This window comes from Rhipicephalus sanguineus, chromosome 7 (assembly GCF_013339695.2).
Source record: "Rhipicephalus sanguineus isolate Rsan-2018 chromosome 7, BIME_Rsan_1.4, whole genome shotgun sequence".
Taxonomy (NCBI): Eukaryota; Metazoa; Arthropoda; class Arachnida; order Ixodida; family Ixodidae; genus Rhipicephalus; species Rhipicephalus sanguineus.
Genome location: NC_051182.1, coordinates 117,497,439 through 117,521,875, shown reverse-complemented (window position 1 = coordinate 117,521,875; position 24,437 = coordinate 117,497,439). Strand labels below are relative to the sequence as shown.

The window sequence follows — 24,437 nt, the reverse complement described above, 5'->3', positions numbered from 1 at the left end:
CGTCACCTCTCGGGCGAGCGTGGTCTGCGGACCCGATTGGCTGCTCTCACGTGGTCCCATATCACCCGACGTTTTCCGGCGTGCGCCCCCCTCCCACCCTCGCCCCCTAACAAAACCCTCCTCGCCCCTCGCCTCATCCGTGGAACCCCCTCCTCGCTGGGCTCTCCGCTGCGTCTGTATTTCAGCCGGCGGTTGCCAAGTCAAGCCTTCATTCATTCAATCGCTACTTCTCGGTGCGAGTGAGCCCGTCGCTCCCTCCAGGAATACACAGCGACTACAAGAAAAGAAAAGCACGCTACAATCAACCCCATTTTAACAAGCAAGCGGCCACCGAAAACAAGAAGCTCAACGATCGAGAAGCAGCATTGCTACCCACCCCGGCTTCGCTTCACGCATTTATGAGGAACACCAGTAGCCGGCGACGTTAGAATTTTTTGAAACAGCGACGCAAACACACAGGTAAGCCCTAGTGTTCTTCTTCCGTGCAGCTGACACTCGGATGCTGTATGCTTTTGCTTTCTACGGATACCAACCGCGAGTGTCTGAGAAAACGCGACGCGAAGCAAGGCGTCGGTGGTAGTTGTGTGCAGTGCGCGACGTGGCCGGTTCAATTTGGAACGGCGGGGTGGGCCTGTTTCTTCTGACAAGAGTAGGCTGCGGATTCGAAGGAGCCAGGTCGCGAGAACATCTCCTTCTTCTTTTTCGTTCGTGACCTAGACCGTCAGCGGTCCGCTAACCTGTGGTGTGCTCCTCTGGAGGAAGTCCCTTTTTTTTTTTTTTCTACGGTCAGCAGCGGCATCCTGCGCGTTGCACAGCCATGCATGTCCACCAACATGGGTGATTTCGATTTCGACGTTTCCTATTAGCCCATTCCAAGGACGCAGCTCGCCTGCAGTGTCGGCCGCTTCTTGCTATGCGCAGTGCTGCATTTTGTGCTACGAGGGCCTTCTTTTATCGACGTGCCGGCGCTTCACTAAAAACCGCACCCGAACGCGCCGCTTAGCAACGCATTGCAGTAGTTCCGGCGTTGTTGCCTGCAAACAAGGCTATTGTCATCGCCGGGTCTTCCGGCGTGTGAAAGCCGGTGCTGCCGGTTTGCACTCGATCGTGGCGTGTTTTGTGATCACGCGCGATAAGTGCATACATTTGTTGCGCGGTTTACGGCGCAGTGCTAGAAATGAAGGAGAAGAGATCATTATTGGTTGTCAGAAGAAGATTGCGAGCAGACGATCAGAATTTGTGAACAGACGATCGCATTTCGTTAGCAGACGATCAGCATGTGTTAACAGACGATCAGAATTTTTTTAACGGACGACCATCATTTGCGAGCAGACGACATTCGTTTGGAGCCAGGTTGTGGAACTGCGGAAGAACTTCAGCCTCTTCTTTTCCTATTGCATGCGTCTAACCCCATTAGATCACGTGTTAACCGGCGTCTTAGCTCAATCAGATCACGTGCGCGATTTGAACAGAACTTCACGAGCCCACTACCTCGTAATAGGGGCAATTGAGAAGCGATTGGTTTCGTTCGACCTCGGTCTCCTACATAAAAAAAAAAAAATCCTGCAGTGTAGACTTGTCTATGCTTTTAATTGATACCGCACGCGTTGTTGCATGAAGTCCGTTAGTGCATGCCAGGTTTGCACGATGTCTCGCATTTCCACGACTTTCCGAAAGCGCATTCCACCTTTTCTGACGAAGCGCACCTCTCCAAGAAAATCGAACGCGTAGCAGACGACGCACAGTTTCCATGCGGCGCGTTGGAAGCTGCATGCGCAGGAGACTATGCCGCTTTCATTAGCACGTGTTTGGTAGCCAGCGCAGCTGTTAAGTCTCGTCTACACGAATGTAAAGATGTCATCTTTCACAGGACGTTGTGGTGGAAAGGATCTTTATAGCGCCGTACATCTGTTTAGTCGAAGAGAAACCTTTTCGTTTTTTTTATGCAGTTTGATGTCTTTTCGGCGCGCTAAAATGTCGCATCTCCAAGCAACGGGCTCTTCTGCATTGCCTCGGACGTCTTGCAGCGTGCGCTTCCCGCTCTTATGCGTGCGGCATCCTGTAACGCGACATGCAACCCTTCTCGAAAGATAATACATTTCAAGAGCGTTAAAAAAATGTAAATGAAACACCGGGTGTACTCCCTCTCTCAAACTCGCTGCCGCCAGAAGAAAAAAAAAGTCGTCTGCTACTCCGCACGATCGGCCTACCGATCACGTCATGTCGTCACGTGTTCGAAACCGTCGCCTGTGATTGGCCAACGGCGCCTTGGACGAGTCGCACGCCGGTAGGCCCATGGCAACGTCAAGCGAGGCTGTACGACGTGTATCTCTCAAGAATACGTAGAAGTAAAAAAAGAAAATAAGAACTGCCGGCATTTGCGGCATTGTGGCGCGGCATCGTCTGCTTCTTCTTGTTATCCTTTCTTGGGGACCTTCAAGATTATGGCCGCGCCGTAAGCCAAAGCTGCAGCCATCTGTTTGGCTCGTCGTCTGCTATTTTATAGCGTATAACATTCCTTTCCGGAAAGTTTTCACGTATAAATACGGCGCGATTAAAATGAGCTGGAAAGCAGCGACATCTTGAGACAGGGTCATCGTGAAAGAGAACCTTCCGGAGCGCGTATTTTGCTGCACATTTTTCCTCCAGCGCGACGTTTGCGGAAATTTCCTGGTGGTGGACATGTTCGAAGGCGATTTGAAACGGCGCGTACTTGTATACTGTTCCCGCTGAAACGTCTCTCCCAACATGTAGCAGACGACACACATCGTGCCATAATATGCTGTTTCAGATGTGTACGTTCTTGTGTTTCAAGTTTTTTTTCTTCCTGTACAAACGCGCATCCCTTTTTCTCTAAACATAAGTTGATTTAGTCAGGTGTCCTCGTCATATTTATATTGACCCGTCCGCGATTACAGAGGGGGTGTTAATAACATGCGCGGAAGATCGTAGCTCAGAAGCGCTGTGCCGGACTACGCACGCGCAAAGAGCAGACGACGTTCTTTCCTTATTAACGCAGCAGACGACGCACACCATGCCCATAATCATATACAGTTACATGCGTAAGTTCTTGGGTTCTAGTTTGCGTTTCCTTCCTGTACACTCTTAATCAAGTCCTGGTTAGGTGCTGGCTATATCCAGGAAACCAGACGAAAAATTTCCGGCTTTCTCTCTATATCTAGCAATTTAAGCGGGACCTGATTGAGAGTGCACATGCGCGTACAGTCTTTTCTCTAAGCAAAAGTTGATTAGGTCAAGCCTCCATGCTCTTTTATATAATGACCTGTCGGCGAATACTATAAGGTGGCGTTAGTAAGCATGCGCGGGCGATCACCAGGTAGTAATACGTAGCTCCAAAGGCGGTGTGCCGGACGACGCACGCGCACAAAGCAGACGATATTTTTTTCACGTAGCAGACGACGCACGACCGCGCGCGCAGACGACGCTTCAAAAAGGAAACCGGGTCAGTCGCGTGTTCAAGCTTTTTTTTTTTTTTTTCAGGGTCAGCTGAGTGAAGGCGCCGGCTTGCCCGAAACATTCATGGAGTTTGCGTATACACAAATCTCTCCCCGCTCGTCCTGCGCCGTTTTAGAAAAACAAAGGAGTAATTGTTCAAAAAGGCAATTACACTCTCGGAATCAACGCTCTGCGAGCTAATCTAGGTGTTTCTTCCTTTTGTTTTTATGCAGCATACGTAAAATGACGCGTAATGTGACCTAGTGTGTTTATGTCGTACTGTTTATATTACGCCGTAGTTAGGGCTTTCTCCCTTCCTCTCAAAGAAGGCATTTGAGCTTAAGCGTATGTCACCGACCTTGTATAATTCAGCAATTGGTTGCGTCATTAGATTATACTTAAGGCGTCTGTTACATACTGTGTTACGTTCCCAAGACTGTCACGCAGTTAACACCCATATAAACGTGGGGTTAAAGCGCAGTCGGTTGTTCGATGAATGGTGAGTACAGGCAGTAGTTTAGCATTTATACTCAAAGTGTCAGTGTTTGTATACGATTGGAACCATAGTGGGATGCGTTGTTTCGTCTTCAGGTTACATTGAGACAACATTCGCTTTTGATCTTAATGAAACGTAACTACATAAGGTGTTCTCGGCAGCGGCTTATTTGTTTCCGGGTTTTCAGTGCTCGCTTAATGGGCCACTCGGGATCATTATTCGTCTGCTTGAACGAGAGCAGAAGTCTATGAAAGCAGACGACAGTAACGCCCACGCCTTCTACTTCGATTAACTCCGTAGTTCCGGGAAGTATGTAGCTAATAGCAAAAAGCAGCGACTACCATAGCAGCTAAGAAAAGCCGTTTCACCTTATTTCTAGGACGCGATGAAGAGCCTACGTTGTGGGAAAACAGCTGGCAGCTAGAACGGTCGTTACATTACGCGTCTTCCTGCAGGTTCTGTCCACGTGCTCGCCAACAGCTTTGTGTGACGTAAGCCGTTCCCTGTGGCCCCTCGGGACGGAACAAAAGCGAGGAAATTGGTCGTTTCTTCTGTTTTTTACGCACGCAGCCCGCGGTACGTCAGCGCAACCGAGGACAGCATGCGCACGTTGTCATGTTCATGAAATTCCGCGCGCCTTCTATACACGGCCCAAAATTATCATTTCTCCAGGGGAGTAGTTCTGTGCAGTTATTGTTTTTTTCGTCTGCTACACACGCGCGTCTAGCAGAAGGCGCTTTTCGTCTGCTACACAGGCATGTATAGCATCAGGCAGGTTTCTTATGCTACACACGCATGCATATCACACGAGTTTTCGTCTGCTCGTAGGTATGTATTGCAGAAGGCACTTTTCGTCTGTTACACACGCATGTACTATAGCTGAAGGCAGTTTTCGTCTGTTAGGCAAGCATGCAGCAGAAGGCAGTTTTCGCCTGCTACGCACGCATCCCTAGCAGACGGCAATTTTCGTCTGCTGGACACGCGTCGTCTGCTGTATGCAGCTTTCGTTGTCGTCTGCTACTGCGTGCGTTCTGCTGCAGACGAAAAAAAAAGACGCGCGCTGCAGCGACGGATCTCGCATTTTGACGCGTCTGGACGCTACTCCGCGAGAGTTCGCTTGTACCTTAAGTGTACTGTACGAGGAATGTGCGGGAGGGCCTTACCCCTTACTTTAATTTCAACAAGGTCGTTATCGCAACGTCGCCGCAGGGCACGTGTAAAACCAGGCGCACCACAGACGTTTATAACGGATGATTCTCGAAGGACGTCATCGCTTTGAAACGCACAAAGATATAAATGAAAAATCCCGCGCGAGTGAACCGCGGGGAATGCCCGGATGAGGTTATTACTTATTTTTCTTCGCTGCCAAATGTATCCTATAAAGATCGAAATAGCACGCAAGTCGAGGCTTAAGATAAGGGGGAAAGTTGTCAGAGAGGTAGACCGACGGCAGCAGTTCAGGGCCGATCACGTGTCCCGCGTAATTAGCCTCTCTCCCAATAGCCGCCGGCCGTGGTGTGATGTGTGTGTTTCACGACGTCTCACGCGTTCGGTGTGACGTCAGAACTCGGGGGAGTTCGATTTTGCACGGCGGCTGCACCAGCGTCATCTCGGGGAAAAACAAAAAAGTTAAGCGTGAGAGTTAAGCGTGAGTGAGGTATGTACGACTCCCTTGGTTCCCCCCCACCGCTTCGTCTATCGCTGTGAACGTCGAACTAACCAATCTCACGCCAACTGGAAGAAACAAAAGTTTCAACACTACAATTAGCGCAAGTTGAAACGGTTTTCGGCCGTCGTCAGAGAGGCATGTGTTTTCCGGTGCGGGCAAAACTCCAACGAGGAAAGATTTTTGTCGCTTCGAACGCGGGTACTGAGGCTTTGCCGCGTGTCTGTATGCGCTCCTTCTTTCGTGCCACCTGTTTCACAAACAGAATAAAAATATATACGTAAATATGTTAAAAGGGGACGCGGTCTGTGCTGGCATTCGCTGTGACAAACCGTTCGCAGACGTTATCGTGTCGTTTGCTTCGTCCCCGCGTGCGCAGTGATGTCGTCTGCTCGCGTTGCACTACCGATGTTGTTGTCACCAGGTATAAGTTCACGGTCGTTTCGGTTCATGCGTGCGAGCGTTGTTTTGTAAACACCGGGCGTTGTTGCTTAACTCGCGCGAATGCGTAAACACGCGTGTATTTCTTCTCGAGGCCTGGAATATTCCTTTAGAACGATGTTTTCGTAAGGTCGAATTTGCGAAAAGTACACAAGTTACGTGAGTGAGACCGGTCGCAGCTTTTCGCGCCGTCTGCCCCGTGTGGCTTGCAGACGATTTTCAAGCGGACGATGTCTATTTATAGATTATGCTATAGGGAGGGACGTCACCCGGCACATTCTCTACGGTAAAAAAAAAAAAAAAAATTCTTCATTCTGACAGGAATTTTCGTGACAAGTCATATTCATGGTCACGTGGCCAAGTCTACAGCAGCTGTGCTCAGTACAGACTTGGCAGTGGCGCGCAGAAATAGCATATAAATTCTCTGTTTATGGCTGTCTATGCCTTATTGTTTACTAAAAATTGCACACAGCTTTGGAGGCTTGACTTGGATTCAAATGTAACACTCTTCTTGCGGTGAACACGAAAAATAAGAGGCCCGTTCGATTCAACACGACGTTTGTGTACGTGTTCTTATCTATTCGGAATACAGTTGTTTCGTTATGCGGCATTATATCTTACGTCTTTCGGTTCATATCTCTGTTGTGCCACGATATCTTCATCACTTATCGCTGACTACGTTATCAGTGCATATTCCGAGATAATCATAGCGTACTTTCGGTGTTTTGTTTCGGCGAAAATAATGGATGAGTGAAGATCATGATTGTGTCTTTCGGCGAAGAATATTATGCGTAGCTGTATAGCTGAGTGCGAGATTTACGGAATCTCTCGCCAGATTTATCGTCTAGCGCTGTTGGTTACTCGTACTACAGCCGTTATAAGACCCTCCCTCATACGTCATTTGGAGGCTTATTCGACGTCGGCAGCTTTTGTGGTCGGCGCGTTTGACTCACTCGTCGGGTCCGTTTGACTCACTCACCGCGAATATTGATATGTCACAACGATCGAGCCATTTTTAAAGCCCAACGATCTCTCCTATGCACCTGCCACGAAAGGCTTTAAAGCCTTAGCGCGTACGTTGTAAACTTAAATGTCAAAGGGTCAGTGCACGTTTATAATTTAGATGGGAAGAGAAATGAGAGAAAAAATGAACTGCGCGCATGCATTGTCGGTCGCGCACGGTTTCCTGTAGAACTGTGCAGTGAACTTTTTTTTTTAGCCATAACACGAAAGTTAAGAACTGCGTGGGCGTCAAATAAACGGATGGGTGTGCTTGCTATGCCACATCACCGAGTTTTTTTTGTTTTTTTTTTGTCGTAATGCGTGTTAACATAAAATCTTGGGTTTTCGTGCCAAAACCATATCGTGAGGCACGCCGTTGCGGTGGACTCGGGATTAATTTTGACGACCAGGGATTTTTAGACCCCTGAATCTATGTCTATGGTGTTTTTTTTTTCTTTCTGCTCCTTCTACATTACATATCTAGTTTTCTTTTTGTATTTCGCCCCGTCGAAATGCAGCCGCCTTAATCGGGAATCGAACCCACGCCCTCGTACTAAGCAGCGTGACATTAGCTGTTGCGGTTGGCCGGCAAATCTCCGGTCGCGTCGTCTGCTACTGCGAACGGAAGCAGACGGCATTGGCAATGCCCCGCGCTCTGTAAAGTATATGAATCGTTAAAGCCGTGCTTAGCATTCGGGTTTAACCTAGCTAATTATAAGTGGAAACGCGTGCTAATCTGAAGCTAGCTTTTTCCATTTTCTTTTTTGTTTGTTTGTTTTTGTTCAGAACATGTGCCACAAGGTCGCCACGATGTCGTCTATCTGCTGCTTCATTAAGAGCAGACGGTTTTGCAAGACGCTTGTAGTTGCGTATGCCTTTTTAACTGCTTTAAATTGCAACTAATGTGGAATACGAAAGTAGGCGGCGAAACTGCGCAACGGGAAGTGCGAATGGTGCATATTAACGGCTGTTGCGTATAACGGTTAGCTTGTTTTTGCGCGCGTTGCATGCGTTGCACAATTCCGCCAACAACTGCAGCTGACGACGTCAATCATACACTCGCCCGATAAACGCGCACTGCCGCGCGGAGCGTCGTCTGCTCTCGGCAATGGAAACAGACGACACTTTGCGAACGAATGTCGTCTGCTGTCGGGAGTAGAAACAGGCGACACTTGTTATAAACGAGTCTGTGTGTCTGTGTGTAGCTGCTATCTGTTAACGTTTAATAAAGTCCGGTAGCGCCGGGCTAAACGCTGCGATAGAAACAGACGACACTTTCGAACGAATGTCGTCTGCTGTCAGCAGTGGAAACAGACGACACTTTCAAACGAATGTCGTCTGCTGTCAGCAGTGGAAACAGACTACACTTGTTACAAACGGGTGTGTGTGTTGCTGCTTATCTGTTAACATGTAATAAGTTCCAGTGGCTCTAGGGTAGGAAACGCTACAACGCTTTCTTTTGTTGTTGTTGCATGCACAGGCGACTCGCTTCCCTTTCATGCTTCGTAGCTTTGACAGCGATGCACAGTTTTATTGCGGAGATTAGAAGTTATGAATGACCATGAATTGTGACGCGCGTCGACTGAGCGCAGCTTGCGGTGGCACATGTTACTTTGTTTTCACTTCGCCGTGTTCGCGCGTCCAACATCTGTGCGTACGTCAGCGACTTGCCCTCGCGTTGAAAATAACACTAAAAGATATATAGCTGCACTAAAACGCAACACCAGTACGCTTGTTCGACGATCTGTAACGGAATGTACCTCTTCAAGTATATTTTTATTTAATAATTCGTGGGAGGGAGCTGGTTGCCTTAACCAAGAATTGTACTAACTCTTACTACCTTATCTTATCTATATATCTTAGCTTATCTACATATCGATGGAGGCACAATTATAGAGATCTGTGCACTTGCGTGCATGTTAAACAACTTCTGGTAGTCGAAATTTTCGAATCTTTCCACTGCGGCGTCTCTCATGATTCATGTCGTGGTTTTGGGACGTAAAACCACAACAGTTATTATTATCTATTCATCTATAATTCGAGCTCATCATCATTGATATACCCTTAACGACCATTAACAATGCATTGCATAAGCAGGGGGTAAATAGTACTGAAGTTACGTATGTATGTATGTATGTATGTATGTATGTATGTATGTATGTATGTATGTATGTATGTATGTATGTATGTATGTATGTGTGTGTGTGTGTGTGTGTGTGTATGTATGTATGTATGTATGTATGTATATATATATATATAACAAGGCTCTTAACATGAGTTGTCGATGCGTGTGACATCAGATTTGTTTTCGAATTCTCGTACTTGGGGGCAACCCGACAAAAAGAAAAAAAAAAGGTGATACGCAAATTCGCTGCTTTTAACCATATATTCCTCCACAACACTGCCTATGCCATCATACCAGTAAAACTAAACCTGAAGAGGCGTTGTCGAAATTCGCGAAGTTAACTTTTACCGACATCCCTATACCAGCCAGGTTTTTTCGTTTTTGCTTTTTTGTTGTTTAAGTGACCCCCCCGTTGACGGCAGTAGCAGCTACTTCGTAAACGTGAAAGCTTTATTTACTAACACACCTTACGACCTAATGTTCGCAGCGTTCTTTCAAAGCATCGCAATGACCTTGTTAAGTTGACGAGCGGTTGTGTATAGTTATACTGCACGCAATTCACCGAGCCCTACCGACGAACTCGGACGCGATTAGGCGCCAATTTGCGTGCAGTACACGAAGGAAAGAAATTACATTCGCAGCAACATATCATGCGGACGCCTAATGACCTCTTAATACGCCTATTCGAGTGTATCTTTCCTGTTACCCGTATGTTGTGTGTCTATTCGTGTTCTCTTCCTAAGTGCGCAGTCTTACGCGTTTTGCGAAGCGTCCGCGTATGGTGCGTATTCATTTAGCGAAATGATGGAGGAAAACACGGGGGCGTCTTTTGAAATAAATGACACCCTAGCGCTGGAAAGACGGGACACGAAAGACGATTGGATGTGACATTTCTTGCGAACAACCAAATAATAATAAAAAAAAAATCTGCATGCGCTCCTAAATTCCATATCTTTTGAATGACAGGCCGTTTCGAAAATGTTGTCGTTCGCTACACAAAACATTTTTGCGTATATGGCATGGTGTTGTCAGCCTTTTTAGAATATCCCCACCCTCATCTGTGATGGTTCTGCTTTGACGTGTGTCCGTGACGAATGCCGACATTCTTCCTGAAAAAAAAAAAAGCACTTCCTTTCATCCTTGCCATGTGCTGTTCTTTAGCTTCTGTTTCACTTTTCAGTTGTACGTGCATAGGCCTATTAAAAACAATTAAAGAAAAGAAATTTCGAGATTTTACCGGTGTCCCCTCGTAGTTTCTCTTATCACGTGCTATATTCTGGCCAATCCGTTGTCCGTGCTAGCAGAAATTAATAATTTGCGGTGTTTTACGCGCCAAAACCACGATATGATTATGAGGTGCACCGTATATTGGAGGACTCCGAAATTGTTCAACCATGTGGTGTTCTTTAATGTGCACTGACATGGCACAGTACACGGGCCTAAGCATTTCGCCTCCATCGAAATGTGACCGCTGAAGCCGGGATCGAACCCTCGACTTTCGGTTAGGAGCCGAACGTCGTATAAGCACTAGACCACCGTGGCGGGCCCATCATATTGAAATCATTGTGCGAAACAAAACGCAATACGTGTGTGTGTTTTACTCGTGTATTTGCTGTGTTCTATTCCGTTGTCTTTCTTTCTTTCTTTCTTTCTTTTTTTCTTTCTTTCTTTCTTTCTTTCTTTCTTTCTTTCTTTCTTTCTTTCTTTTTCTTTTCCTACCGTACCGATGCCTTCATTAATAGCCATGTTATACCGCTATGATCTTTGAAACTGCTCCTCCGGCGTCGTCAAGTCTTAACGGCGAGGATTTTATGTTAATTGGGTGCAGTCGTCTTCACTTGTACAGCTAACTTAAGAGGGAAAACGTCGACATTCTCCTCACGAACCGCGAATCAACGCACTTCTACACGGATGAGTCGTTGCGGCCGTCCGTGAAGGATTAGGTGCACAGGCACCCGAGAGGCATCTCTTACATTGCATCCATCTTCTCGACCTCGTATATATCATTCTTTTTTTATTTATTTACTATACTCGAAGGAAAGAACTGAATGAAGAACAGGAATCACTATTCATTCTCGGCTTGTACACCGCGAATAAAATGACTGCACCGCGGTGTTTCATATACCCTGACCAACATGTTTTTCACGGACGCGGTGCTGACATGTTTTTATTCTTCAGCGACGTAATTAAAACACCGCGCTGCCGTTTTTCGTTACAATTCGATTATACGAGACGTCTCTAGGTCTTAATGTTCGCTTTAAAAGCAGACCTTGAATCGAAAGGACAGCTTTGGGTTGTGCTGTCGTGCCTTTCTGTGGTCACTGTATGCGATGGGTAAGGAAGGTCTTGCTTAAGCCAGTAAGGACAGTGCAGTAATACATCGTCAGTAAGGACATTGCACTAATATATCGTCAGTAAGGACACCACTAATATATCGTCGACCCGGGCCCCTTCCCAGACATTTTTTTATGCGCTCAGTGTAAGTGTGTGTCAAGAAGACTAAAAAGAAATAAATAAGTGCGTTCCTGTCACATTATTGTTTTTTTTTTTTTGTTGCGAGTGTGTCGCTTTCGTAATGGTGCGCTAGTTTTGGGCGCAAAATAATTGAAGGTTATCGAGAGTTCGAATTGCAATTGCAACGGGTGTTTCGAAGGTTGTAATTCGCGTTTTTTTGCCATTGGGAGATGAAAATTTGGGAAAATACCCTGCACGGGGAATCGGCGCATTTACGATAAATGTCATGTCTCGGCGCTCTTTGCTCAGAACTGGTTCCTCGAGCCATTAAACGCAATATATCATTCCACGGGAGAGGAAAAAAAAACGATGTCGCTTTCTCCCGAGGTAAAAAAAAAAAATCACAGCATATCCACGGAGTGAATGATGATGAGTGGGCGAAGCTGCGGAGGTTCATCGGTAAACCGTGAATCTTCCGTGAATTCTGCCCAGTACATCATCACCGACGTGAGATAGGGCGCGTTTATACTAAAGGTTCGATGAGTTATGACGACTTGCAGCTCACTTTAATTTTACATGTACGCTGCGAATTTTCATTGTTTAGAAAACCATTGCTTTAGAAAACATCTGGCGTCTTTCGTTAAGCAGCTGGCGTCTTTTCCTTTTGCTTTAGAAACATCTGGCGTTCTTCCGTTTTGCTTGTACAAAACATCTGGCGTCTTTCGTTGGTTTATTTCATCAATAAACGGCGTTTTGAACAAAATTTTTATTGTTTAATCACGCACAGGAGAAATCTCACCAGGCACTACCTTGGAGGTAAAGAATGGCTGCTAATGGGAATGAGAGACAGAAGAAGTCGGCTTTTAGCTACCGCTGCGAATTTTTTTATTGTTCAACAACGCACAGGAAAAATCTCCCACCGGCACCACCTTGGAGGTCAAAGCGTAAGACTGGTTACGGACTACGACTACGACTACGAGGGACGAACGGGTGCCGCCTTAAGGAGCTTCGCCCCTAAAAAACACGCATTGCGCCACGTATTCCTGAGCTAGAAGCCTGAAATGCGCATTCCCGGTAGCTTAGCGCGGGTAGCGATTCCCGGTCACGGCGGCCGCATTTCCATGTGGGTCGAAATGCAAGAACAGTGTGCTTAGACTTGGGTGCATGTTAATTAATATCGGTTAATTAACATTAATCCTATTTCACCGACTACGGAGTGCTTCAAAATTATAATCGTGGTTATGGCGTGCGATAAAACCTTATATTTCGATTTTAGGAAATCAAGTTACATCGTATTTATGCTTCACGAAAAGAAAAAAAAAATTGGCGTAAAGAACAGACCATGGAGGATGCTGTAGGGAACTGACACATTCGTAAGAGTGAGCCTAAATGTGACGCAATAATAATAATAATAAAGAAGACATCTGCAGACTTTCCTGAGTTCGCGATCGTTTCTGAAATTTGAAATGCTCTTAACGGTTTCGCAAAATACTTTAGGAGAAGAACCAGTATTTCCTTCTTTAGTATTAAACCGCGCTCCCCTGTATAGTGCGTGGCGCTAAGATAAATGCTTCGTTTTCTGGCTTTTTTTTTTTTTTAATCGATGCAAGCTCCGCGTACGTGAGGGAGCGTACTGCACAGAACTCGGTTGCAAAGTCTCGTCACGATCTGCCTCTTCTTCAGCTCCTATATTGGCAGTCTGGCGCACTTTTTGATGTTACGAGCTGTACTCGGCAAAAAATGGTACCGGTATCATTTTTTCTTCGTTACTTTTTCAGCGAGTTTTCAGCTTTGTACACTTTATATTGCAATGACGAAACGACGTCGGAACACTGCTCACTCGGAGGGCTCGTAAGCATCCTCTCTTCACCGTCTTTGTCTACCCGGCGCGATGTCTGTCTGCCTGTCTGTCTGTGTCTGTCTGTCTGTCTGTCTGTCTGTCTGTCTGTCTGTCTGTCTGTCTGTCAAATATGAACTTCGACATTACGCTTCCCCGACAAAAGCTGTTGGCCAGCCTTCATGACACGACGATTTATTGGGGAGGGGGGAGCGGAGAAAGTGAGAATTTCCTTGCTCTTTTCTTGAAACCTTTGTATTATCTGGGGCGCCACGTGCCTGTTGAATCGCTCGCGCGTCAACGTTTTCCCTCTTTGTGTCTTCACATTCGCTAAACACGGGCAATGCAGGAGCAGTAGTGCGCGCACGCTGAAAAGAAAACACGAAAACAGTTTGGATTCGCTTTCTTTAAATTTTCCGGAATCGCGAAGGAAAAAAAGCAGAAAAGAAAGAGGTCCGAGTCTGTAGCGCGCCTTCTGAGCCAGAAAAAAAAGGAAACCTCCATGTGTCTGTCCTGTTGTAGTAGTGAGGTAGTGAAGTGTGACCTCTGCCTGAGTGCTCGCACATGACCACATAAAAAAAAGAAAGAAAAAGCGTACTGACCGTACCGTACGTATGTGTATACGTCCATACATCGAACGCATTCATGCGTCTCCGCACGAATGTTTTGTCCCCCGACAGGCTGGCTGCTTTATTCGTGAGGCCAGGGAATGTCTGGCCTTTTTTTTTCTTTTTTTACCTTTCCTTCCGCATTCTTTTCTTCGCCAGCAAACAACGTCGCCATTTTTATTTTGATATATATTTTTTTACTCCTGGACGCTGCGTACACCTTCCAAGAGTAAAAGCTAGTCTTATAACATCTCCGCCATAGTCGGATACAAATCAAGAAAAAAAAAAAGTCTGCTCCTCCCACAGCCGTAGCCGTCTTCTCCATGAAGAAGTTATATATGTGTTCCATCCAATAGTGCTTACTCATTTCTGTGACGTCAAAGACATCTCGAGTGTTTCAGCAGTTGACTTTCGCATACAGACACGCGTTTGTGTCGCTGATTTTAGGTCAAAAACTTGAACGTCCTGGTAAATTTCGTCAGAGATTCTGACATCGCTGCACAACTCAAGCATAATGTTTTAGGTAGCAAGTAGGAACGACGAACCTTTAACTCTTAATGCGCGTAATATTAATGTGCGAAATTACGGTCACTTAGGAAAGCGACGCAAAAACAGTTTTTGTACCGGAGTCTGGTGGAACGATATTTACCGTAGCTGAGATAAAAAAAAGGTCCGTCGTGTCACTTACCGCGACGTTAATTACAAGCATCGCAGTATTGATTTGGCACGAAGCGGCAACGCGCGATGCGTCTCGGCCGTTCTCCATATAGCTTCCTCAGAGGACCGATCAATACGGTCAAGGAGGAAGTGTCAGTCACTCAGCGATTGGATGCATGCCAGGCGAGATTCGGTTCGTTTCTCCCTTATCGCTCCTGGAGATGCGCGCGGGACGCCGACGTACGCGTCCGTAATTAATCCCTCCCGCGTTCGCTTCTAATTAACGCCGCCAATGGGATATTACGTGTCCTGTACTGCATGCCGCACAAGACTCTATAGCGTGCTGCCCCCCCCCCCCCCCCCTTTGCGCGCGCCTATGCTGATGAAATAAGAAGTCTCGGGAGCTTTCTCAGGACGATGTCCTCCGGACCATGCTTTAAGCACATTGTGTAACTACGCATTGTGTAACTACGCATTGTGTAACTACGCATTGTGTAACTACACATTGTGTAACAGCGTACGATGATTTTTTTTCTAACGGAAATAAGCTACGAGGAACCGAAAACAGTAAAGAAGTAAAGAAAGGTGACATTAGAAAACAACATACTACCTAATCCAAACTACAGGTTACGTTAGACAGGTTAAGTAATGTAACCTGTCTTGGTGACATAACCTAACCTAACTTAATGTTATCTAACTGGTGCCTAATGTGGCGCTCGCTAACTGCTGGCCAATTATGACCAACGTAGGCTAAATAATCGCTCGTGTCGGCTAGCTTCGGCTATGTGATGGGCTAATGTCGGCTAAGTGATCGTGAGCGTTGGCTAATGCCTGCTGATGTGTACGCTATCCGCGCCCATAACAACGTAGCCTTCGTGCAGCCTCGTTCCAACGATGCTGCTTTTTTCCTAAGACAACAACTTGGGCTCGGTCTGCCTCAATTTCGTTTTTTCCTGCTCAAATCAAAAGTCGGGGACCAGATCGAGACATAAGCGCGGCGTTCACGCCCTCTGTGGCGAACGAGCGCAAATTAAGGCGCGTCGTAAATAGGGGCGAACCTCGTTCAATTTCGGGCGGCGGCTACTTCGTTGTCGGTCATTTAAGGAAGGAGGAAAAGAAAAAAACACGAGGTAGAAGCCATAATCGCAACGACCTTCCTTCTGTCTTCGATATCTTTAACGGAAACAAACTAAAAATAACAAGAAGCACCGTTAGACGGCGTATAGGCGTGGTGTTTGGGCGTCCGCATCGTATATCCACAAAAGCTGTCGCTTTGCGAGGACTATGTCCTTATGTATGTATGCGTTAACTGATGGCTTAGAGCGCCCGTAAAGAGCCACTCAATTCGCGTCTGTCTGTGACTTTAGCTCGCTAATTGTTCTACAGGTTGGTAGACGTATGTCAGGAAACGGTTATTTCTCTGTATGTAGCGAGACTTGGACGAGGCATTGATGCGAGATGGGAGCAAAGCTTCTCAGAAAGCGTTTGACCTTTAGCATATTGAGCGAAGTTTATTATAAGGGCCTGGAGACGTACCCGTATGCATTGCGCCGGTATTCGTGTATACATAGAAGGGACTGTGTAGTTAATGGATGCATAAGGGAGTAGCTTCATGAACTGATGCGTTGGGGGTGGTCTTTCCGCTTGGCGACAATTTCTTCCGTCTTTCCTGCTTATGAGGAGACGCGTATGTTTGTATGTGTATATACTTGGGCGGCAGCGCGGTGTAGATGATATAACATGGTGCGGCCGCGGCATCGGTGGTTGTTTCGTCTCGGTGTGCACCCCCCCCCCCCCCTCCCACTCTTAACCCATCGCCACCACTACCGAACTTTCCTGCACGCCTTACGAGAGAAGCGGCCAGCGAAGGAGCTTTACGGGTAGATGGCTGCAGCTCATGCATATCCTCTTCGTATGCTCTTTCTTTCTTTCTTTCTTTCTTTCTTTCTTTCTTTCTTTCTTTCTTTCTTTCTTTCTTTCTTTCTTTCTTTCTTTCTTTCTTTCTTTCTTTCTTTTGGAGCAGGGACGTTCTCACAAGCGTGTTGGCCAGCTTGCGTTGGCTTATGCGTTTGGCAGAGATCTAGATATGCATATATCTAGATAGATGTCTAGAAATCTAGACTGATGTCTAGATAGATAGATAGATAGATAGATAGATAGATAGATAATCCGCTTCTTCTTGGTTGCATTATCTATTTTTTACATACATATGCATGCACGTTTACAGTCTTCAGACTTGCCCAACACACGCCGTTGTCCAGCCTTCGACGCGACGCAAGGCGCCGATTTATTGAGAGAAACACGCGCTCTGTCTTTAAGGGTGTCTTTACAGGTTCTGTCCTTCGAGAGACCTGTAATCGAAAGGCAAGCTGTGATTGAGTGGCCTCACGTACGGTTATACACCACGCGATATGTGTGTGTGTGTGTGTGTGTGTGTGTGAGTGTGTCTATTAACCACGTGCTGCTGCTGCTGGGGGCGCACACAGCGCGTGTATACCTCAAGGCCGTGAGAACATTGGGAACCTCTGCAGTTTTGGTGGGAACCGATGGAAGGTTGGGTTTCGTGAGCGTGCGAAAAAAAAAAAAAACCGCGCGAGCTGGAAGTACCTAGCGTATTGCAACGGGAACAGCTTGGCGTGAGAGGTGTAGTGACAGTTTAAAAGGAGATGCCAGTTGGCAGCTTATACGTTGTTGAATAATATACGGAACTTCTTGCGAGCATCTTTTGCTATGCGGTAATAAGAAGGTGGTGGCAGCTTTCGTTTGCAGGGTGCCTTTGCCATGCGTATGGAGGGAAAGTGTAGGCAGCTTTATAGTTTGCGGCGGCAGTACCAGGAAACGGCCAGGTATTTAAGATGCCGTTTATTATGCAGAGGACGTAAAAAGAAAATATCGCTTCCGTTCGATCATTGATGTGTTCACCCTTGAGAACGGCGAAATCGGTGTAGGCGAAATAGAAAATTTGCGCGAAACAGAAACGCTGGAAAAAGATGCCGACAGTGCTGCACTGTTTCGTTAATCCCCCCCCCCCCCGCCCCCCGCCCCCCTTTCCCATTCCCCCCACTATTTCTTCCAAAGCAGGAAAAAAAAAAGAGCCACATTGTCTTCGACCTCGTCGCAAGTCCCCGAAAAAAAAAAAAAAAGCAGCACCCCTAAGTAGCTTAGAATGTCTTTCGGTTTTGCTCGGCCGGTCAGTTTTTACGTCACGCGGTGACGTCACGTCCGTGACGTACGTTATTCCAATGACGCAATCGAACTCTTATATCTCTGCTATAAATCTAACTTCTTTACGTACCCCCTGCAACATGTGAGAGCGAGGAGACTTGCGGGGTTATTTGAAGCATCGACTCCCGTCACGTTTGAGGACCATATGAATTTAGGAATGGAACATGTCTTTTTATTTTCGATGCCGTTCAGAGCTGTTTTGATTCCTTGCAATCGAGGACGTTTTGGGGGCAAGATGAGGTCATCGTTGGGTCGTTCGTATATATCTAAGTGACAGGGTTATTTATTTTTTGTTTTGTTATTTTGCACTGGGCGAAAGAAAGCAGGTTTCCAGTTATTTGTCGAGCTCCTGAATTTAGAGCGTACGAAATTGTTGGGGGAGGGGGTACAGGTCGGAAAGGGGGCAGGGGGGTAAGGGGGGGGAGAAGAGATGTGGTTTTTCACAGTCGTTGCGAATGGGGCACGGAACGTCCGGCTGAATTATAAAGGGGCGAAAAAAATCAAGGCAATAAAAGAAAGCAAGGAAAAAAAAAAGGCTTCGTCTTCAAAAGTTGCGCAGGAAGGAACGTGCGAAGTTTGCGCCATCAAGCTGCCGGGAAAATTTCCCGCCCTTTGACGCACGCACTTCTATGAAAAAAAGAAAGGTGTATACCGTTTTATTTGTGTTTTTTTGTTTTGTTTTCCTTTCGCGTGAAAGACACGAAGAATGACCGATAGATAAAGGATCGGATGGTCTGGCGAAGATTGTAATAAAGGCCTGCATGTATATTTTGTTGCTAGGGTACGAAGAATCGTTATAACGAGAGGGAGAGAAAGAAAGCAATTGGATGGAAGGAGTGAGTTGGGGGGGGGGGGAGATGTGTTGTCTGGGGAAGTACTAGAAATGCCGTGCGGCCATTGGTGGTAACCTGTATACGCTCACTTTAACGGTGCTTTGGAGCGTGCGGTTTTTCTTGCTCTTTCAGAAATGTGTAGCTAGCGCTAAATAACGCACTCGAAGGCAATCGCATGTTTTCGTTTTCCGAACGGCCACGCCTGGTGAGTTCAGGGCCACGCCGTTCGAACGTTGCAGTCGACCGCTAGAAATAATTATATTAACAAAGATAACAGACGCGTTTCGTGTGCACGTCTGCCGTACTTCTGCTTTTGAAGCAGACGATAACAGATAGAGAACACTGCGGATTTTCCTACGCACGTCTGTTTTTACTGCTGGAAGCAGAGGATAGCGTCTAGGAAAAAAAAAATCTTTCATGTACGTCTGCTGTGACTACTTTAGCAGACGATAGCAGCGCCTGTGTTATTAATTATGCCCTATTTTGGGAGTACTATTAGGTTCTTGACCTTGTCTTAAATGCGGATTGGTGATAGGAAAACGTGCGTGCCCTTGTAAATAAGCAGCCTTGCAGTACCTCGCTGCAATTCGTATAGGAATAAGTTCAAGGTCGTCGGTCACATGAAATGCAGAATGAATGTGTAGCTATGGTTACGGGTTACCACGTTGGGCACCACTAGTCGCTATTTTCTCGCTTTCTCTATCAAAATCCACATATGAGCTTTAATAAAGGGCAGTAACCAGTCGTCTTCGTCGACAGTAATTAGCTTTATTTGCACGGCTTTTTTTAGTGTATCCACTGCTTACGACGCTCAGGTTACTGAAGAACTCCCAGGGAGTCGGAATTGCGCCGGAGTCCTTCACGTGTGTAAGACCCCCCCCTTGGAATTAGGCCTCGTTCTTATTAGGGCACATTTTCACGCTTGTTGGAAGGTCACCAAACGGAAATACAAAATTCATTAACGCTTCCGAAAGGATGCACGGCCGAGCGTGTCGCGTTTACGAGGTCACACTGAAGCGCTTATCATCACCTGTGATAATAACAATCTATCTATCTATCTATCTATCTATCTATCTATCTATCTATCTATCTATCTATCTATCTATCTATCTATCTATCTATCTATCTATCTATCTATCTATCTATCTATCTATCTATCTATCTATCTATCTATCTATCTATCTATCTGTCTGTCTGTCTGTCTGTCTGTCTGTCTGTCTGTCTGTCTGTCTGTCTGTCTGTCTGTCTGTCTGTCTGTCTGTCTGTCTGTCTGTCTATCTATCTATCTATCTATCTATCTATCTATCTATCTATCTATCTATCTATCTATCTATCTATCTATCTATCTATCTATCTATCTATCTATCTATCTATCTATCTATCTATCTATCTATCTATCTATCTATCTATCTATCTATCTATCTATCTATCTATCTATCTATCTGTCTGTCTGTCTATCTATCTATCTATCTATCTATCTATCTATCTATCTATCTGTCTGTCTGTCTGTCTGTCTGTCTGTCTGTCTGTCTGTCTGTCTGTCTGTCTGTCTGTCTGTCTGTCGTCTGTCTGTCTGTCTGTCTGTCTGTCTGTCTGTCTGTCTGTCTGTCTGTCTGTCTGTCTGTCTGTCTGTCTGTCTGTCTGTCCTGTCTGTCTGTCTGTCTGTCTGTCTGTCTGTCTGTCTGTCTGTCTGTCTGTCTGTCTGTCTGTCTGTCTGTCTGTCTGTCTGTCTGTCTGTCTGTCTGTCCTGTCTGTCTGTCTGTCTGTCTGTCTGTCTGTCTGTCTGTCTGTCCTGTCTGTCTGTCTGTCTGTCTGTCTGTCTGTCTGTCTGTCTGTCTGTCTGTCTGTCTGTCTGTCTGTCTGTCTGTCTGTCTGTCTGTCTGTCTGTCTGTCTGTCTGTCTGTCTGTCTGTCTGTCTGTCTGTCTGTCTGTCTGTCTGTCTGTCTGTCTGTCTGTCTGTCTGTCTGTCTGTCTGTCTGTCTGTCTGTCTGTCTGTCTGTCTGTCTGTCTGTCTGTCTGTCTGTCTGTCGCGCGTCTGGTTGCCTACTGGTGAGGGTCTATCACCACTGCAATGTGATCGAATCCCACTTGCGGTATATATATTTATTTCCAAAATACACAACTGCAGCAGCAACGACAGTAACGACACAGATAGTCTTTACTGTCGCGATTGCTAAACGCCATAACGGGGACAAAAAAAAAAAAGACGGCGAGATCGTTTGTGCGTTTCTTACATCAATAGTCTTTGCATGCCGGTTCAGATGAATAATATTCCGGTTCGAATGTAGTCCTCCGAGCGTTTGCGCCACATTTATCCGCAACGCGGTGTCGTTCAAACCAGTTTTTTTCTTCTGCTTCTTCTTCTTTCCATTTCCTCCTTTTACAACCAGCGTACAAGGTCTCACCAGCTCTCGGCTCTCTGTACACTGTATACATATATACATACAAGCGTGCGCGTAATGCGGCCTCCTGACTGGCTCAGTGGAAAGTGCGCAGGGGCACAATGTGCGTCATAAGTGGTGCTAGCGACTGCGTCAGCGCCGCGGCGCGTTGTATATTGCATGTTGTTTTTGTACCTAATGAATGCCTTGCCGCGGCGGCGACGGTCCCCGCCTAGCTTCTTATATATAGCTCGCGGATGCCAGTGTACAGCGTTGTTGTTTACGCATCTGTATGCGCCGTGCGGCGCGGCTAGATATCGCTGCGGAGCGTATCTCGAAGAAAAATCCGCTGAGGCTTAATCGCTTCGACCTGCATTGATTACGAACGTATTGGGCACCAATGCCGACGCTATGGGCTTATGAAGGCTACTTATTAGTGGAGTTTCGCTTTCGGCGAAGGGAAGTTTTATTTGCGAATTGTGCACGAATGACGTCATGGGCACCGAGGCTGTTCACACGTGTCGGTGGCCCTTGAGTGCGGTTACACCGTGTTAACGTGTCTGAGAGGGAGGGTGGGAGCGGTTTTCAATAACCGGAAATCGTATATGTTAAACGCTGTCGGTCCCGCGTCAGTGGTTGCGGTTAGCCTTGCGAGTAATACCAACAAAAGCGGAAACACCAATCTGTTCTGAATTGATTATGGTTGGTGTAACGCGCTCGCGAGTTTTTGACATGCGAGTGTGACAGCTGTCGTCCGTGACAGCTCTAGTGTGTGCTAGGCTACAGCTTTTAGAGTGCGCTTGTTTATTAAGCGCCATTTTGTTGCTCCATCTCGGCTAGCAGTTAAACGTAACAGTTCACTTGCATCGAAGGGGACCGCGATTATCCTTATAGTGCTTCTGGCCCAATTGTGTTTATCTTTAAAGCTTTTTGCCTAATTACATAATTCCGTTTCTTAAAAAAAAAAGAAAGAAGTCACAGGAAGTCTTGCGTACAGCATAAATCGCGCCCGTCTGCCGTGCTCACCTCTCGAAAGAAGTTCGTTTCGACCCCCGCGCATGATATATACCTGGATTCAGCAAATGTCGCGTCGATGCACGTCTCGCGTGCGTTTGCTCCATGTTTCCCCGAGTCCGAGGTCGTCACGTCTGCATGAAAAAGACATTCGCATTGGAGATGCGCTTCGTGACCATGCGTGCAGAGCGCATGCATGCCTTCATCATACGCTTATGATCTCTGCAGTCGCGCCAACGCCACTCATTGTCTTTGTTTCTTTATCGAACGAATGCGAGTGCACGTCTGCTTTCTGAATATCTCCGTATCACTGTGTCGTCTGCTCTGCGTGCCGCTTAGCTAGCAGACGACGACTCGAAGTGGGTCTCGCATGGTCGAAGACCGGCAGAGCTTGCGGAAAACTCTTTCGGCGTTTAACGTGCGTCGACGCTACCAAGGTCGAAGCTTGTGACCAGTGTGTCTTTCCCTCGCGACTTTTCCCGCCGCCGAATATATCAGATATGTGTGTGTGTGTGTGTGTATGTGCTATAGCTGTAGGCGCACGGTATTTATTATTTCCTGTCTCGTTGCAGATAAACCATGACTGACGAGGATGTTGTCATCACCGGCTTTTCAGCCTACTTCCCGCAAGCAGACCACCTTGCCGAGTTCAAAGAGAAACTGTACGCCGGCGTCGATTTAGTCACAGACGATGAGACTAGATGGCCTCGAGGTATTGATAAGTATAGTTATCAATATACAATGCATTTCCGCTTCCAGTGTTACCCGATTAGAAAAAACTACTAGGTGTCTGTACACATTTTCAAGGAGGGACACCTGGGTGCCGCCATAATCCCTCTGGGCTGTGGTGAATTCGCGTGACCACCCAGAAATGCACTGCCGAGGCAGCGTCGTCAGCAGTATGCGTCGGCCTCTAGGTCCCGCGCCACAGTCCAGAAAGGAGGTGCTCCTCCCCTCAGCAGTAAGGGCGGTGTGGTACACGCGCGGTCCTTGCTTCTGGTTTCGAAAGCTCGCTCTTGGCTGGTGCACAATTGCCGAGAATCCAATATGGCTGTCATCGTTCGTACAAACGGCTTCTGGCCAATCGTGTGAGCTGAAGCCGAACGTTCGAAAACCGAACAAAAACTGCGATTGTGTGCAAGATTCCGTCCCGGCAGGTGTCCGTATAACAGTTGATATTTTACGCAACGAATGCGAAGAAAAAGGGGCCTGTGTACGGCCACGTACAAATGACGTCTAAAACTCGTCTAGCACATTTAAGATATGTCTAAAAGTCGTCTACAACGGCTGAAACATGTCCGGAACTTGTCTACAAGTGCTAAAATATGTCTAAAACTCGTCTACAAGTGCAAAAATATGTCTAAAACTCGTCTACAAGTGCTAAAATATGTCTATGACGCGTATATCACGCTAAAATATATCTAAAACTCGTCTACAACTGCTGAAATATGTCTAGAACTTGTCTACAAGTGCTAAAATATGTCTAAAACTCGTCTACAAGGGTTAAAATATGCATAAACTCGTATACCACGTCTAGCATTGGTCTATAACTCGTCTACATCTCGTCTTCTCAGGTCTCCTGGGCCTCCCCGAGCGGCAGGGCAAGATCCGCGACCTGTCGCATTTTGACGCGCAGTTCTTCGGCGTGCACCCGAAGCAGGCGCACGTGATGGACCCGCAGCTGCGGCTGTTCCTCGAGACCTCGTACGAGGCCATCGTGGACGCCGGCTACGACCCGGCGACGCTGCGCGGACGCAACGTGGGCGTCTTCATCGGCTCCTCCGAGTCCGAGACGGACGAAGCGTTCAACGTGGACACGGACAAGATCGACGGATACGCGCTGGTCGGGTGCTGCCGGGCCATGTTCTCCAACCGCATCTCCTACTCGCTCGACTTCCACGGTGAGCATCGATTACGTACTCCTTTTAAGTTGTCTGAAGCTTTATGTGTCATATATGTTTAGTCATGTCCAGACAGAAAGAAGTTCCATGTCCAGCTGGATTATTGAACCGGAAATGTTTCCATCTGGAAAGACTTCCGGTTTGATGATTCAGGTATTCAGCTCGAAGTGGATGAATTTCCAGATGGAATAATGCCCAAGTGCAGCCGGGAACTGACAAAGTTCCGTCTAGATATTCATCCACTTCGATATGAATTATTGAACCAAAAGCCTTTCCAGCTGCAAGTATTTCTGGTTGAATAGTTTAGCTGGAAATGGAACTTTTTTCCGACAGGTCAAGCA

General features: G+C 46.7%; 1 protein-coding gene across 1 annotated transcript in view; it reads left to right on the top strand.

Annotated features, from left to right (window-relative positions):
- The first annotated feature begins 237 nt into the window (after nt 1-237).
- The window catches only part of LOC119399780 (fatty acid synthase-like), a 50,758-nt gene continuing 26,558 nt past the window's right edge, over nt 238-24,437 (top strand). Inside the window, 3 exon segments of the mRNA XM_037666619.2 lie at nt 238-459; nt 22,768-22,907; nt 23,770-24,096. Coding sequence (XP_037522547.1) covers nt 22,775-22,907; nt 23,770-24,096 — 460 coding nt within the window. The 5' untranslated portion in view covers nt 238-459; nt 22,768-22,774.